Source organism: Leucoraja erinacea, chromosome 2, assembly GCF_028641065.1.
Source record: "Leucoraja erinacea ecotype New England chromosome 2, Leri_hhj_1, whole genome shotgun sequence".
Taxonomy (NCBI): Eukaryota; Metazoa; Chordata; class Chondrichthyes; order Rajiformes; family Rajidae; genus Leucoraja; species Leucoraja erinaceus.
Genome location: NC_073378.1, coordinates 2,322,267 through 2,339,752, shown reverse-complemented (window position 1 = coordinate 2,339,752; position 17,486 = coordinate 2,322,267). Strand labels below are relative to the sequence as shown.

At 44.5% G+C, this 17,486-nt stretch overlaps 1 protein-coding gene across 1 annotated transcript in view; it reads right to left on the bottom strand.

Annotated features, from left to right (window-relative positions):
* LOC129706504 (catenin delta-2-like) overlaps nt 1–17,486 on the bottom strand; it is a 1,547,539-nt gene that overhangs the window by 607,415 nt on the left and 922,638 nt on the right. Inside the window, exon 5 of the mRNA XM_055650854.1 lies at nt 2,774–2,886. Within this exon, the coding sequence (XP_055506829.1) occupies nt 2,774–2,886 (113 nt within the window). The remainder of the gene's footprint in view (nt 1–2,773; nt 2,887–17,486) is intronic.

Sequence of the window (17,486 nt, the reverse complement as noted above, 5' to 3'; positions counted from 1 at the left end):
TTTGAGCCAGAAATGAGAATCATAAGCTAATGTGCCAGAATTGTAGGGTTGACAACTTCCTCACTCCCAAATAAGGGATGAAAGGTCAAAATAAGGGACAAATTCCCGATGGCAATTCGTTGATCGACTTGGCCATGGCTGGGTGAATGATGAGTTGGCCCGGGTGCTGGACTGCACACAAAGCCCAGCCGGCAGGCCAGCCGAGGAGTTTTGGCCCTGGCGTGCGTTGTTGCGCGCAAAGTCCGGTACAGCATCCAACACATGAACTGATGATCGGCCATGGGAAGGTGGTGGTGTCGGCGGTAAGCGAAGGTCTGAAGGTCGGACAGCTGGCCGGGCTGCCGACCGACGGGGCCACGGGCGAGGCGCTGCTCCTGCTGCACTCCATGGACTGCACTACGTTGGGATGGGTGAGGCGGGGCCGAACCGGCAGTCCCCTCGACCCAAGTAGAAGCGGTCAAATATGGGACAAGGGTGTACCCGTACGGGACGAACCGATTTAACCCAATTTACAGGATGTCCCGGATAATACGGGACAGTTGGAAACCCTACAGCATCGTGTCATGATAAAGGTCATCAGGATGACCTGAATGTGTCATTGTCACTTTAACGGGAGTTGAGAAACTTCGGGCAACTGGCACCAACTCCGCTGATCAATCACAGCAACCCCATTCTGTCGAGCAACACGCATGCAGCAGTGAATAAACTGATTATGTGGAGCTGGAATTTCTTCTGTGCCTCAAGAGAGACTTTTTGTTCGACATTTATCCTGCAGCTATTGGCAGGATCCTTGAGAAGTGTGAGATGAATATCTTTTAACTTTAGTTCCAGACCCAGTCAGTGCTGTTCTCAGACTGTACAGATGAGGGAGCTGTTCAAAGACAGAGTATCTACGATGTTACGGCAAGAAGGGGTGCTTTAAGATTCCAGCGAAACTAAACCGGGCTCAATGAGATCACAAACAAGGGGAATAATGAAGTCTGACAATGGCCCATTGTTTCAGCTGTTAGATTACAAAGGTGAGTGATTACTGTTTGGTGGCTAAAGATTCATGGCAATGGAAACACAAACACTCATATTCAAAGGTACACAAAAATGCTGGAGAAACTCAGTGGGTGCAGCAGCATCTATGGAGCGAAGGAAATAGGCAACGTTTCGTCCCAAAACGTTGCCTATTTCCTTCGCTCCATAGATGCTGTTGCACCCGCTGAGTTTCTCCAGCATTTTTGCATACCTTCGATTTTCCAGCATCTGTAGTTCCTTCTTAAACACTCATATTCACAAGCTAGAGTAACTCAGCAGGACAGGAAGTATCTCTGGACAGAAGGAATGGGTGATGTTTCGGGTAGAGTCCCTTCCTCAGTTATTAAAAAATTCTACAATTCACAACCAGTGTAGTAGAGCTTTCAACAAACAAGTTGGTTTATAAAACACCTTCCCCATATTTGGCATTATTCCTTAACATGACCAATGAAATACATTTTGGTGACACTACCATTTCACACTTGTCGATGTCAGACACTTCACATGAATGTGTTAAGCAAATCAGCAGTCTGATTCCCACCGCTCCCTATTTTTAGTTCTGTTGGGGTTAGTGAAGGGGCATAGAAAAATGTCCCTGTCAATTTGCCGTGCTCTGTTTCACACCATCATATCAAGCCCAAGTTTAGCCTTTCAGGAGACTCTGATTCCTTCTCCTACCGGGAGAACCAACGATAGGATTCTGCCGTCGTGGTTTAGCAGGGTAAGATGAATTATTTAACAGCCCAGAACAAACAACTGGTGCTTCTTGGACCCAAAATAATATTTCTACAAATTCGGCACAGCAGTTTTTCACTTTATTGAGGGGAGGATGCTTACACGGTTCATTTGCAAATATAAGCCGCCACCATTACATTGTACCTACACAACCTGCCTCCCCCACCCCCATGTAAAAGAGCACCATGAGGTAAGAATGGGCTTTTAAATTGAAACTAAATAATGTGTTGTTAGGGTGGACGATAGCAATGTCACACAGCCTGTGTCTATGAGGAGGAACATGTATTCTGCTGTATTTTAACCCGGGATCCATTTCATTTTTCCCCACACCATAAGCATTTTATCAGTACAAAATGTCCCAATTAAATTATTGACGATATAGAATGGAGCTCATGTATCAAAATATTCGGTGGTACACAGGCCGCAACTATACTTTGCTTAAATCTTAAGTGTGGCCCCTACAAATGCACTTATAACATAGTGCAGGAAACCTTGGGCGTAATTACTTTCATGTTTGAGTAACATTAGGTTGCAATGGACTCTGCTCCTTAGCTGCCGTTACATGATTGAGTAGACGGAGCAGTTTGTGTACTCAGACTGATGAAGGAAGCCCTATGTGGAGAGAGTGTATTTTCAAGGGGGTGAATGTGTTGTTGCATTAACTCTTTCCCAGCTTCACCACAGGGGTTGCAGGTGCACGTGAGGGAGAAGATTCACGTGTTCTTCTTCTAACGTGGTCTGTTTACAACTAGCATCAATCATCAATCAAGTTGCAGTGGTCAGAGAGAGGGTTCCTCGACTGGAAAACACATGTACATGGCACACAGGTAAAAGCTAACACAAGTACACCTTTTCCTTCCACCTGCTCATTTCACCATTGCATCAACCTCTTTAATCCAGCAAGATGTCCGACTGTTTCATATATTCACACATAGAGTCTTGGCTTTGAGCAGCGCTCCACAGCTCGCTGCAGACCACAGCATGACAGTAAAGAGGCAAGGTGCGTAATCCATACCTAATGCTGCTCATGCTGCCCGTGTCCGATCCCAGTTTGCATCGCTCCAACTGGCTGGCAACAATCTGACGCTCTGCCTCCAGCTCTCTGGTTAATCTTTCAAACTGCAGCTCCTGCGGGAGGGGAGAGGAAAAGACAACATTGACGTCAGCCACTAGAACAGTACAGATGCAAGATGGAGGGATGGGATATGATACAGCTTCAAATTATTTCTCCATAATATTTATTTACCTGGCTTTATAACCATATAACAATTACAGCACAGAAACAGGCCATCTCGGCCCTTCTAGTCCGTGCCAAACACTTATTCTCCCCTAGTCCCATCTACCTGCACTCAGACCATAACCTTCCATTCCTTTCCCGTCCATATAACTATCCAATTTATTTTTAAATGATAAAATCGAACCTGCCTCCACCACTTCCACTGGAAGCTCATTCCACACAGCCACCACTCTCTGAGTAAAGAAGTTCCCCTCATCTTACCCCTAAACTCTGTCCCTTAATTCTCAAATCTGAAGCTTTCTTTTTAAATAATGCTACTACAATAACAGTGCTCCCACTGCCTCACACCAGAGAAGGGTTAAAATATTTACGTCAGTCTCTGTAATTTCTTTCTTAGCTACTTTTAACAGCATAGAGTTTTTGATAAGTGGGTATGTGATGTATCTATTCTCAATGATGCTAATTCCCTTGATACTTCTATTATTATAGTTATCCCATCTAATATCTCATACTGATTCATCACTACCATATCATTATCTTTAGTAAAGGCAGTTACAAAGTATTCTTCAGGAATCTTATCCACATTCTCCACCGACACATTCAGATAACGTTTTTGTCCCTGATAATCTGTGGTGTTTTTCCCTCTTTATGTAGAAACAAGGAACTGCAGAAGCTGGTTTATACTAAAGATATAGACACAGTGGTGGAGTAACTGAGGCTGTCAGGTAACATCTCTGGTGTCCGAAGAACACCAAAGAACATTGCTGACCAAAAATGTCACCCATCCATTTTCTCCAGAGACGTTTCCTGGCCTGCTGAGTTACTCCAGCATGATGTGTCAACCCTCTTAACGTAATTGGATTTTTTTATTTTTTGTCCATATTTTTTTTGATTTCCAATCTTCCATTCAATTTTGCTCCTCCACATCGTATAAAGCTTTCAGTGTCTGACAAAGGCCTTGTTTTTGCCTTATCCCAGTCTCGTGATGACTTATCCACCGTACACAAGATTTGGAAGAGTTAACACATTCTAATGGGGAGAAGGAATAGGCGACGTTTCGCGTCGAGATGGGTCTCAAAGAAGGTGAGGAGGGTCTTGACCTGAAACGTCGCTTATTCCATCTCTCCATAGATGCTGCCTCACCGCTGAGTTTCTCCAGCATTTTTGTCTACCTTCCATTTTTCCAGCATCTGCAGTTCTTTCTTAATCATTTTAATGGGAAAACCAGAGCAATTTTCGAAGACATTGACTCCATTCATTGATTAATTACAAGGATAGTATGGTGCAACACAACTTTGGAAATTAAACCGATTTACGGGTTGGGTGATGGGTGGGGAGACATATGAAGTAGGTAGAATCATCACTTTTTGTTTTTCTTTCTGTTTTTGTCTTTTTATTTATTTCCGTTTTTTTCATTTCTTTTACTCACTCTTCGACTACACTTATTTGGTAGTCTAGGGGTTCTATTCTTGCACATTCACTTTCTCTTTCATTTTCTCTCTTTCTTGCTTTTTCTCTCTTTTTCTATTTCATCTTAGCTAAAAATTAAAATTGCAGCTGTACAATGAATGTATTATGTCATATGCCACGGTTTATACTTTTGTACACTGCTTCTAATAAAAATAAATGTTAAAAAAAAATAAATCATTTTAATGTGAACACATTTATCCTTAAATGCCTCTGATTGTTCTGAGCACAATTTGCCATTAATAGTCATTAATCCAATCCACATTTATGAAACAGGCTTTGTAACTAGAATTATTACTCCCATTTCATGCTTACCCTTTTCCATAGCTATGCTAAATCCACCTAATTCGTGATCACTGTAGATGACATGCGCATGTGACCCTTAATATAGTGACCTCATCACTACTAACCACTCCACATATCACAAGTATAATTACAACCTCCCCACCCACAAGCGGAGGAGGAGCGGACGGATAGAGCTGAGACGGTAGAGACCGTGGCATGCGTGGAGCGATGGGCCGAGCATCGCCTGGAGGCTGAAATTTCAGCGGGGGAGCAAAAGGATCTGCGGGTGGTGGTCGCGGCTCGTTGACAAACCGCTGACATTGGCGGGACCGGCGGTAGATGGTTCCTGCATGGTCGACGAGATAGGACCGAGGCGACCCAGCAGTGGCGACTACGGTAGCGAGCCGGGAGTGACCGGTGGGGGTCTGCATGCGGACAACTTGACCGGGGAAAAGGCGCGGCAGGAGGCGGCAGGACTTGTCATGGGAGCGTTTCTGAACATCGCGCTTAAAGGCGATGCGCTCCTGAATAGCAGCGAGCTTGAGGACAGAGGGGACGAGTGAGCGCTGGGCCACCGGGATCGGAGGTCTGGTAGTGCGAGACATGAGTCGCTGAGCGGGGGAACCCATGGCAGGGTCACGGGATATGTTGCGAAGGTTGAGGAGGGCTGGTCACATGCATATGTCATCTACAATCACTAGCATAACAATATTCTCCTGGAGATAGACACAGAGTGCTGGAGTTCCTCAACAGGACAGGCAGCATTTCTGGTGAGAAGGAATGGGTGACATTTTGGGTCAAGACCCTTCTTCGGACTGAGAGTCAGGGGAGAGAGAAGCTAGAGATTGTGAAGGGTACATAGAGCATGTAAGGTGTGAAAAGGACAGGTCAAAGCAGACGATGAACAAGGAAATGTCGCTCACACCTCCCCCCTCGACTCCATTCAAGGACCCAAGCAGTCATTCCAGGTGCAACAGAGGTTCACCTGCATCTCCTCCAACCTCATCTATTGCATCTGCTGCTCTAGATGTCAGCTGATCTACATCGGTGAGACCGAGCGTAGGCTTGGCGATTGTATCGCCGAACACCTCCGCTCGGTCTGCATTAACCAACCTGATCTCCCGGTGGCTCAGCACTTCAACTCCCCCTCCCATTCCAAATCCGACCTCTCTGTCCTGGGCCACCTCCATTGCCAGAGTGAGTAACACCGGAAATTGGAGGAACAGCACCTCATATTCCGCTTGGGGAATCTGCATCCTGGTGGCATGAACATTGAATTCTCCCAATTTTGTTAGCCCTTGCTGTCTCCTCCCCTTCCTATCTCTCCCTCAGCCCTCGGGCTGTCTCCTCCTCCTTTTTCCTTTCTTCTCCCCGACCCCTCCTACCCCCCATCAGTCTGAAGAAGGGATTCGGCCCGAAACGTTGCCTATTTCCTTCGTTCCACAGATGCTGCCGCACCCGCTGAGTTTTTCCAGCATTTTTGTGTACCTAAGGAAATGTAGTATGGTTCATTGACTGCCGAGGCTAAGATGACAGACAACAAGGGATGCGCCTTCCAATACTCCAGGTTCATTTTCTAAAGGTAAATCCAGAACTGCTCCCCTTCCCAGCATTAGACACTGATGCAACACAAAACATGGCATGGATTTGACCAAAACACATCAGTACTAAAAATACAAAAGTCACATTTAGGAATGCATCTTCCTTTCCTTTTTTATTAAGATGATCATTTATATTACGCTCTCCAAGAACTCATTTCACACTCAGCACAAAAAGAATGTACAGGTAGTATGTTTGCAGCATCTTTCATGCCTTCATGAAATGCTCTACTCATGACAATTAATGCCAATAGAGAAAACACACGCAACTTATCTTTACATTTCACATCTTGTCATAATGCCATAATTTCAAACTAATTTGTTATTCAGGCCACAATGAACTCCCCTGTTCTTTGAAAGGTGCCACTTTTGACTAACCTTTGGCTTAACTTCTGATTGTGCAGCACTCTTCAACACTGCTCTGGATGCGTGGTTTAGATTATGTGCCAAAGCATGACCTTAACGCTTGCTGAATTGGATGGAACAGCTCCATCCAAGCCCGCAAGAAATTGCAGCGAATTGTGGACGCAGCTCAGACCATCTCACAAACCAACCTTCCTTCCATTGACTCCATTTATACCTCATGCTGCCTCGGCAAGGCCAGCAGCATAATGCAGGTGCAGCAGGCAGTGAAGAAAGCGAATGGTATGTTAGCATTCATAGCAAAAGGATTTGAGTATAGGAGCAGGGAGGTTCTACTGCAGTTGTACAGGGTCTTGGTGAGACCACACCTGGAGTATTGCGTACCGTTTTGGTCTCCTAATCTGAGGAAAGACATCCTTGCCATAGAGGGAGCGCAGAGAAGGTTCACAAGACTGATTCCTGGGATGTCAGGACTTTCATATGAAGAAAGACTGGATAGACTCGGCTTGTACTCGCTAGAATTTAGAAGATTGAGAGGGGATCTTATAGAAACTTTCAAAATTCTTAAGGGGTTGGACAGGCTAGATGCAGGAAGATTGTTCCCGATGTTGGGGAAGTCCAGAACAAGGGGTCACAGTTTAAGGATAAGGGGAAATCTTTTAGGACCGAGATGAGGAAAACATTTTTCACACAGAGAGTGGTGAATCTCTGGAATTCTCTGCCACAGAAGGTAGTTGAGGCCAGTTCATTGGCTATATTTAAGAGGGAGTTAGTTGTGGCCCTTGTGGCTAAAGGGATCAGGGGGTATGGAGAGAAGGCAGGTACAGGATACTGAGTTGGATGATCAGCCATGATCATATTGAATGGCGGTGCAGGCTCGAAGGGCCGAATGGCCTACTCCTGCACCTATTTTCCATGTTTCTATGTTTCTATAATCAAGGACGTCACACGCTGGCCTTCTTCTCACCTCTCCCATCGGGGAAAAGGTATAGGTGTGAAAACGCACACCTCCAGATTCAGAAACAGTTTCTTCTCAGCTGTTATCCGGCCTTCGAACTATCCTACCACAACTAGAGAGCAGTCCTGAACTACTATCTACCCCATTGGTGACTCTCGGACTATCATTTATTGGATTTTACTGACTTTACTGATGCACTAAACGTTATTGTGTATCTATACACTGTAAACGGCGCGATTGTAATCATGTTTGTCTCTCCACTGACTGGTTAGCATGCAACAGAAGCTTTTCACCGAGCCCCGTTACACGTGACAATAAACTAAACTGAACTGAGATGAGGTAGTATCAATGTCTGCTAATTTGGAAATTAGGAAATGGGAAACATTATTTAACTGTGGAAAGATTGAAGTGCTAAATAGATGTCTGTAGCAGTTGGAGCTGGGGACTTGACATGGAGGCTAAGAGAAGACAAGAACTCAGTCTGGTTGTAAACTGCAATCTTTAGTCAAGACATGCTCCAATATTTCAGCAACAGAGTGCAGGATTTGGAGATCATCATAACCACTGCTGTGTGATGAAACTGAGAACTCTCAAATCACTCCCTAACAACGTGAAGTCAGCTTATGAAGATGGTACAATTCCAATTGGACCCCCTGCTGACTCTGTCCAACTATTCCCTCATAATTGCTACGTGGTTGATGTAACTCAGTTGACAGCACCCTTGCCTCCGAGTCTGGGAATGTAACCACGCACATCAGCAAGGTTGGAAAGTGAATTCAATGCTCTATAGTCAGTTCAGACTTCACATGCCCATTGTGGGTGGTTTAGTTCAGTTTAGTTTAGAGATACAGCACGCAAACAGGCCCTTCGGCCCACCGAGTCTACACCGACCAGCGACCCCCCGCACATTAACACAAGCCTACACACACCGGGGACAATTTAATAATAATAATAATAAATACTTTATTGATCCCCTCAGGGAGATTCAGATGTCCAGAAGCCAGAAATAATTTACACTTATACCAAGTATACAAACCCAATAAATTTAACCTGCTAGCCTGTACTTCTTTGGAGTGTGGGAGGAAACTGAAGATCTTAAAGAAAACCCACTTGGTCACGGGGAGGACGTACAAACTCAGTACAAACCGCACCGATGGTCTCCGGCAGTGCAAACGCTGTAAGGCAGAAACTCAACCACTGCCTCACCGTGCTGCCCTATTCCAATTCTGGGTTAATTTACCAGGATTTCTGAAACCTAATTTTGCTTATTTATAATCCCTGTTCATTTATTTATTCATTCATATGTAAGCAAAAATATTAGATTACTCTTTTTTAAAACATTCTGAGCATCCATTACAACTCAGCTGTCAAGTATTACTTTGTCTCTGTCCACAGTTTTGAGTTTCATCCTTTAATGCAGTTAACTTGAACAATAATCATAGTCATCGTCAGTTTTCATTCCCACATTTCATTCTAAAACCCACCAGAACTTCACTCTGCTCACAAGAATTCTCACAAAGTATCAAGTGCACAAAAAATATGACTGCAATATGACCCAAATCCTTCTTTAGTTTTGTGCCTCTCTCTTATCACGTTAGATGTGGCCAGGTCGATTATCGCCTGCCTTTGAGTCAGGTGATTGTGGTTTCAATTGTTATTGTGGGAGCATGAACACATATGCTGATACTGAGACACCAAAGCAATATCAAAGATGCTGTTTTTTGGATTAGACAATAGATTGAAGAACACTTCAAGGTCCCCTGGCATAACTTCAGGAAAGTTAACCACATCATCCTAGCTAGCCATAAAATTCAAGATATTATCCAGTAGTTATAGACTCAGAAAGCATGGAAACAGGCTTGTTGGGTCACCATGTCAATGCAGACTTTCATCCACTCATTTACGCTAATCCTACTTTTAAGCACATTTTTTTTCACTCTCCACTTCCTCATCAATTCCCCAGAATTCTTCCAGTCACCTGGACAATTTACAGTGGCCGATTGACATGCCAATCTGCACGTCTTTGGGATGTGAGGAAAATCCATAGCACCCACAGGAAATCCTCACGGTCAAAGAAATACCTTGCAATTTCCACATAGGCAGCGGCCGAGGTCAGGATTGAACCGTTATTGGCCGTGCTGCTGTGAATATTGATCACATTATAGTCTGTTGTCCACAAAGGGGGTGGCACTGTGGCGCAGCGGTACTGTTGCTGCCTTACAGCGCCAGTGACCCAAGTTCCATCCTGACTACGGGTACTGTCTGTACGGAGTTTGCAAGTTCTCCCTGGGACCGTGTGGGTTTTCTCAGGCTGCTCCGGTTTCTTCCCAAAGAGTTTGTAGGTTAATTCGCCTCAGTAATAGTCAAGTCAAGTTTATTCGTCACATACACATACGAGATGTGCAGTGAAAGGAAAAGTGGCAATGCTCGCGGACTTTGTGCAAAAAGACAAACAAACAAACAACCAAACAAACTACAAACAGAATCACATATTCTTTTGCATATTATATATTTTGGGCGGAAGGAAAAAGGGTAAAAAACAGCAATTTTAAAAAAAAGCAGTAGAGTGGTACAGTAAAAGTTAGTCCCTGGTGCGATAGGAGTTTACAGTCCTAATTGTAAATTGTCCCTAGTGTATAGGATAATGCAAGTGTTCAGGGCGATCGCTGGTTGGCATGGACTCGATGGACCGAAGGGCCTGTTTCCGACCTGTATCTCTAAAATTTAGAAGTCTAAAGTGATTGCGATATTTCCTCCCTTACATTGGCTATATTTCAGAAGTAATTTACTGGCACGACAATGTCCGATGGGATCTTCCAAGTACATGGAAGTTGCATCAACAGTTCTCTTTTCAGGACCACCTTCAGAACCATAATGCCCCACAGAGAACTGCACGTCTCTGTCTATAGTATCTGATGCATCCCTCACTTCTTTCCCTCCATTGTGAGCAGTACTTTTAGCCGACAGACACAATAACCCAAATTCTTAAGTTAAAATATATTAGCATTTCGGAAAGCATTGAAAATTACCCCAAAAAAATGGTGCCAAGGAAGAGCCATCATCGAAATGACATAGTCCAGATTTGAACCACGGCAGGTTTCCCAGCTCCATGGCATTCAGTGGATATTTAGAAACATAGAAACATAGACAATAGAGTAGGAGTAGGCCATTCGGCCCTTCGAGTCTGCACCGCCATTCAATATGATCATGGCTGATCATCCAACTCAGTATCCTGTCCCTGCCTTCTCTCCATACCTCCTGATCCCTTTAGCCACAAGGGCCACATCTAACTCCCTCTTAAATATAACCAATGAACTGGCCTCAACTACCTTCTGTGACAGAGAGTTCCAGAGATTCACCACTCTCTGTGTGAAAAATGTTTTCCTCATCTCGGTCCTAAAGGATTTCCCCCTTATCTGATTAGAACAAGTTAGGTTTTTCCCCAACATCTTTGCATCTCGCGCCAAAGGTTAAGGGGGGACTTTCTATAAGAGGTTTTTAAAATGATAGAGAGGGATAGACAGAAAGTCCTGACGTGGAAAATCAGCTTTTCCCCCCTCTGAGAGTAGGGAAGATTCAAACAAGGGGACATGACATACGAGAATTAAGGGACTGAAGTTTAGGGGTAACATGAGGGGGAACTTCTTTACTCAGAGAGTGGTAGCTGTTTATTTATAATAGAGCTTCCAGTGAAGGTGTGGAGGCAGAGATTCGTTTTTTATCATTTGAAAAATAAATTGGATAGTTATATGGATGGGAAAGGGAAAAAAAGACACAGAAGGTACACTGGTCTGAGCGCCCCCCAGGTATTCATGGAGGGACTAGGGGAGATTATCCAGTGTTCGGCATGGACCACCCGAGGGGGGTCTATATGTGATAGCCAACTCGATTCCGTGCCCTGTAATTGTTATCATGGTTCGGCATCGGGAATGGTTCTCCTTAAACTGTGACCCCCCTCCCCGTTCTGCAATTCCCCAAGTTCGGGGCCAATCTTCCTGCATCTCGCTTGTCCAACCCCTTAAGAATTTTGTACGTTTCTATAAGATCCCCCCTCAATCTTCTAAATTCTAGCGAGTACAAGCCGAGTCTATCCAGTCTTTCTTCATATGAAAGTCCTGACATCCCAGGAATCAGTCTGGTGAACCTTCTATGCACTCCCTCTATGGCAAGAATGTCTTTCCTCAGATTAAGAGACCAAAACTGTACGCAATACTCCAGGTGCGGTCTCACCGAGACCCTGTACAACTGCAGTAGAACCTCCCTGCTCCTATACTCAAAATTATTTGTGATCTGAGAAGATTCTTTTTATTTCCAGCATCAGAGTTTGTCCAGTTTGTCCAATGGACCAATAAAGGACTATTTGCAAAGATGTCAGGTCAAAACAGCTTATCCAAAACCTTTAGCCCTGAAATTGCTATGTTTAATCATCCACGTTTTTTCTGTGAATGTCCCTCTCCAATCTCAATTTACCACAGTAGTTCTGATGAAGGGCTTTTGATCTGAAACGTTAGTTGATTACTTTCCCTACAGGTGTTGCTTGACTGGCTTGAGCTGTTCCAGCATTTCTGTTTCGGTTTCAAATTCCAGTAACTAAAGTATTATTTGTTTTCCGTTACCACAACTGAGTTTTGGACTCTGCTTTGAACAAAATTAGGGAAAGATTTCTAGAATGCCATAGATCTTTCAACTATACCTCTGCACAAGTTTTATTTGGTCTTAAAATGATAATCCACAAGTTCAAATTACTCTTGTAGTGTTGGCCTCCTTCCTGCTCCCTAATCTATGAAACCTCTAAAGCTGTAGCAAATAAGAATGAAATCCTTCCCGTTCATATCCAGTGCAGATGACAAATAAACTATCCTGACTCCTCTAGTCTTACAAGTTCAGATGTCAAATCCCTCCACTGGCATCTTGTAGCGTATTAGACTGATTCCTCCTTCCTGCACCCTTGGTTTAACTCTGAATTTAGGAATTGACCACTACAAAATTCTGGGGTAGGACAGGCTATAAGCAGGGAATCCTTCCCGATGTTCATAAGTCCAGGACAAGGGGTCCAGTAAGGATAAGGCAAAACCGAGATGACAAGAACTTAACACTGGTGAATCTCTGGACTCTCTGCTTGAGGCTATTGGCTTTTTACAACCCGTGGTCAGATAAGGGGATCAGGGGGTGCATCTCTCAGCCTTCTGGCATGGCGGTCAGGCTCGAAGGGCCGATCTACTCCCATAATTTCTATGTTTTCTTGTATTACCCCCACCTCTCGCAGTCCCCCGAAGTTTGAATGTTTTTGTTTAGATTAGATTAGATTAGATTCAACTTTCTTGTCATTGCACATAGTACAAGTACAGGTACAACGGAATGCAGTTTAGCATCTAACCAGAGTGCAAAGTAGTAAAATGCTGATTAAGACAATATATACAAATGAGGATATATTGGTGTATGTACATAGGCATATACATATATACAAATAGTTGTTAAGATTCAAAGATTGACATGTGCTATATTCTGGTGAATAAAAGCTTAACTATAAATTATATAAAGTATAAATAATACTGGTGAGAAGGGGGAGGGGGGGGGAAGGGCTAGCGCCGGGCCTGTGAGTTCAGCAGGGTAATGGTGTTTGGGAAGAAGCTGTTCCTCAGCCTGCTGGTGTGAGACCTGAGGCTCCTGTACTGCCGGAGGGCAAACAGTCCATTGTTAGGGTGTGAGGGGTCCATAATGATTGATTTGTCCCCGATGTTTGAATTTCCCTAAGATTTGAATTTCCTCTATACACTGTTCTATGAAAAATAAGGATAAAAGCATGTTGAATAATGTAGCAAAACCCTTAGTCACTTTGGGTATTTTGCTGGGGACTACATAGTTGAAAATACTTGGATATTTTCCAGTTTTTTGGCTCTTTTCCCTTTTCCCATTCCAGATGTCCCTGTTGTCCTGATATCCGCGGTCACAGTTGGCCATTTGCATTAATAAAGTTACAAAGCTTCATAGTTCCATCGAAATGAAGCACAGAAGCCCCAGCTTCATCATATAACCATATAACAATTACAGCACGGAAACAGGCCATCTCGGCCCTTCTAGTCCATGCCGAACACTTACTCTCACCTAGTCCCATCTACCTGCACTCAGACCATAACTCTCCATTCCCTTCCCATCCATATAACTATCCAATTTATTTTTAAATGATAAAATCGAACCTGCCTCCACCACTTCCACTGTAAGCTCATTCCACACAGCTACCACTCTCTGAGTAAAGAAGTTCCCCCTCATGTTACCCCTAAACTTCTGTCCCTTAATTCTCAAATCAAAAGTCCTTCAATGAGGGAATTCCCATTGTGGACAAAATGCTTCCCTGCCGCCTTATCTTAGAAACATAGAAAGCATAGTGAAATAGGTGCAGGAGTAGCCCTTCGAGTCAACACCGCCATTCAATATGATCATGGCTGATCATTTAAAATCAGTAACCCGTTCCTGCTTTTTCCCCATATCCCTTGATTCCTTTAGCCCGAAGAGCTAAATCTAACTCTCTCTTGAAATTTCAGAATCCAGTGAATTGCCTTCTGCGGCAGAGAATTCCACAGGTTCACAACTCTCCGGGTGAAGAAGCTTTTTCTCATCTCAGTTCTTAATGGGCTACCCCCCATTCTTAAACTGTGACCCCTGGTTCTGGACTCACCCAACGTAGGGAACATTTCTCCCGAGCCTCCCTTTTAAATCAGTGCAATGTCTTGATAGAATATTATTCTGCTCAGTTCAGAGCAGACCACATAACCCAAGGGATACCGCACATCAACACAGTGCACAGTGAGCACTGAAAACTTTAGCAGCCGCAGATAAAGGTCGAGAGGACCACGCGGTCATGAGAATCACACTGCCTCTCCTTCAAACCAACTGGAAATAACACCTTTGGCACACAATACAACAACCGAGATTAGACCCGAATACACAACATAAAGGCTTTACAGATCTCAGCGGCATTGTCGTCTAAGGCACGTTGATTCCGGGTCAACGGGGGAGGGGAGGTGGTATTGAAGCTGATTATATTTATTTGTTTCATGCTAACTCTATTTGTTCACCGCACGGATTCATCATTACATAAACACTACAAGCGCTTAGTAGACCTACCTTTTCACATGCACACACTTTCTTTCTTTGAAGAACTTTTATAGAGCTCCCGCCTCCGGTGCTTGGAGGATGAATGATCACTAACAATTTTATGTGAAACTAGACTAAGTGGGACCCGTAGGGTCCCGTCCCCCAACGCGGGGGGGGTTTAATGCGACGTCATAGGTCCCCGATCGCAATATTCCACCACCCACCTATAGGTCCCAATACTCACCCTTCCCTAGAGAGGAAGGGGGGGGGGGATACTGAGGGGGGGTCCCTAGGGAGAGGGGGGGGGGGGGGGGAGAAGGAGAGGGGGTAGAGATGGAGAGAGGTGGAGAGGGGGTAGGAGTTGGGGGTGGCAGAGAGGGAGTGGGGGTAGGGAAGGAGGGGGAGGGGGATAGAGAGGGAGATGGGGGGGGGAGGGGGAGGTGGAGAGGGTGGGGGGGGTAGAGAGAGAGGGGGGGCAGAGGGGAGGGGGGGGTAGGTAAGGAGAGGGGGAGGGGATGAGGGAGGAGAGAGAGTATAGAGGGGAGGGGAGGTGGAGAGAGGGAGATCAGGGAAAATAGAGGGAGATCAGGGAAAATAAGTCAAAGTATTTTGCAACAACCTGAAGTTTTGGATGCGAGGGATGGAGTCGTGGGCGAACTGGGGCAGACATCGAATCATCAGCAAATGGTCACCAGCTACGCGGTTTTGTTAGCAAATGTTTGTGGGCAAGGATATTTTTGTTGTTGAATTATCTTCAGCCTTGTACAGTATACATTAAACGACAAGATAAACTGTTGTAGATCAAACTGGCTCCTAAAAGTCTCCATTCTTATCTGAACGCATGTTTACATGACAAGCAGAATTAATTTCCCTCCCTGCTCCAGAGAGAAAAAAAAAATGCTGTCAGCCACTGCATGCATTGGAGGCAAGGCAAGGCAAGGCAAGCCGAAGGACAAAAGCACCTTACCCAATTCACAAGCATTTGTTGAAAAAAAAAGTCAGCATTACCTCATTACTTCAGGGCGATAGATTTCCAACTCAAGTACCTGAGGATGGACCACACTACGTAAATAGCAAAGCAAAATACTCCAAGTCCCTCCAAGTTAACATTCTTTCCAATGAGCAAACAACTTTTTCTCCTCATTAGAAATGCCTCATCCGATGCAGGCAGGCCGAGTACTCACTGCCTTCCAAGCGCAGTAGAATGGAGTTCACCCAGGCACAAAGGTCTCCATGGCAACCACTGAATTTCGAACCTTGTTGGCATTATTTATGCAACATTTCACCACAAAAGGCCTCCTCGGTAGCCGTGAAAGCCAAGTCCTGCAATTTTCCAATCAGCACTCTTACTTTCCCATTCCTGAGGCAAGCTGCATTCCAACGTTAAAAGATAGCAGCGTGATGAAAATTGAGATGCGCGGCACAGATTGAAGCATTAACTGACGAAGGTCTGAAATCCACAGCCTGAGATTTTGGCGTGAAATTTTCATTCAGCGGCAGATTAAAGGGTTGATTGAGAAGGGGCTGATATTAATACTGCATTTCAAAGGCACTTTGAGGAAGAATGAACTGGGAGCAAAAAAAAGTACTGAGTCTTTCACAAACTCCTTTTTTCACACATACAAGAATTAGGTTTCATTTCAGTGTAAATATACTGCAGCTCATGTTGTATCACAGAATCCAACTCCAATAGGGTCATTTGGCCCACCGTGTCACTGTCCTGAGGTACTCCCACTCAAACCCAATGTCCCCTTCGAATGTGCAGCAAATTCCCTTTACAAAGTTATCAATGTATCAAATTCCATTACACATTCAAGTGTTTTACTTCAGATCAAGGCACTGACACAAATTCACAACAAGCAGCGTACCACAGATTCAGTTCCGTTTAGTTGTGAGATACAGCACGGAAACAGGCTCTTCGGCCCACTGGCCAGCGATTCAATTCAATTCAATTCAATTCAATTCAACTTTAATGTCATCGCACAAATACAAGTATCAGTACAACGAAATGCAGTTTTGCGTCAGTCCGTAGCAGTTGTACATAAAGGATAAAAACAAGAAAAAAAAAAAAAATAGAAAGAGAAAGATACAGAATAATCAAAATACAGAATGATACAAACAAAGGGACGGAGGGACCAAGAAATCTATCTTTCCGAGAGCATGTGATTGTGTTGTTATAGAAGATTTTCAGATCCTGCAAAGGCCCTGCACCGCAGGGAGGAGGGGGAACAGTCCATGTATGGGTGTGTGAGGGGTCTTTGATGATCCCTACAGACAGCACCCGTAGTCAGGATCGAGGGACCCGGGTCTGCAGCGCTGTATTCGTGCTAAGCAGTGCAGCAGCAACTCTATACCGCTGCAGGTGGTCAGGACTCTCTGACTGCGGTAAAAGTTGTCAGGATCTGGGGGGACAGGTGGGCTTTCTTGAGCTCAGGCTTCCATTCCTTTTTGATCATGATGGAGTGTTGATGTGAGAGGACAAGTTTGATAGGCACTCCGAGGAATTTATAGCTGGAGACGCGCTCCAGGGCAAGCCAATGGGGGGGGGCTATGGATTATGTGCAGGCAGGTGCGAGTTGGTGTGGGAATCATGTACGACACAGACATTGTGGGATTAAGGGGTTGTTCCTGTGCTCTATGTTCTATTTTTATTCCCGAGGATGGCATTGGAGTAACGCATGAGGTTGCACAAAACAAGGAACTGCAGATGCTGGTTTACACAAAG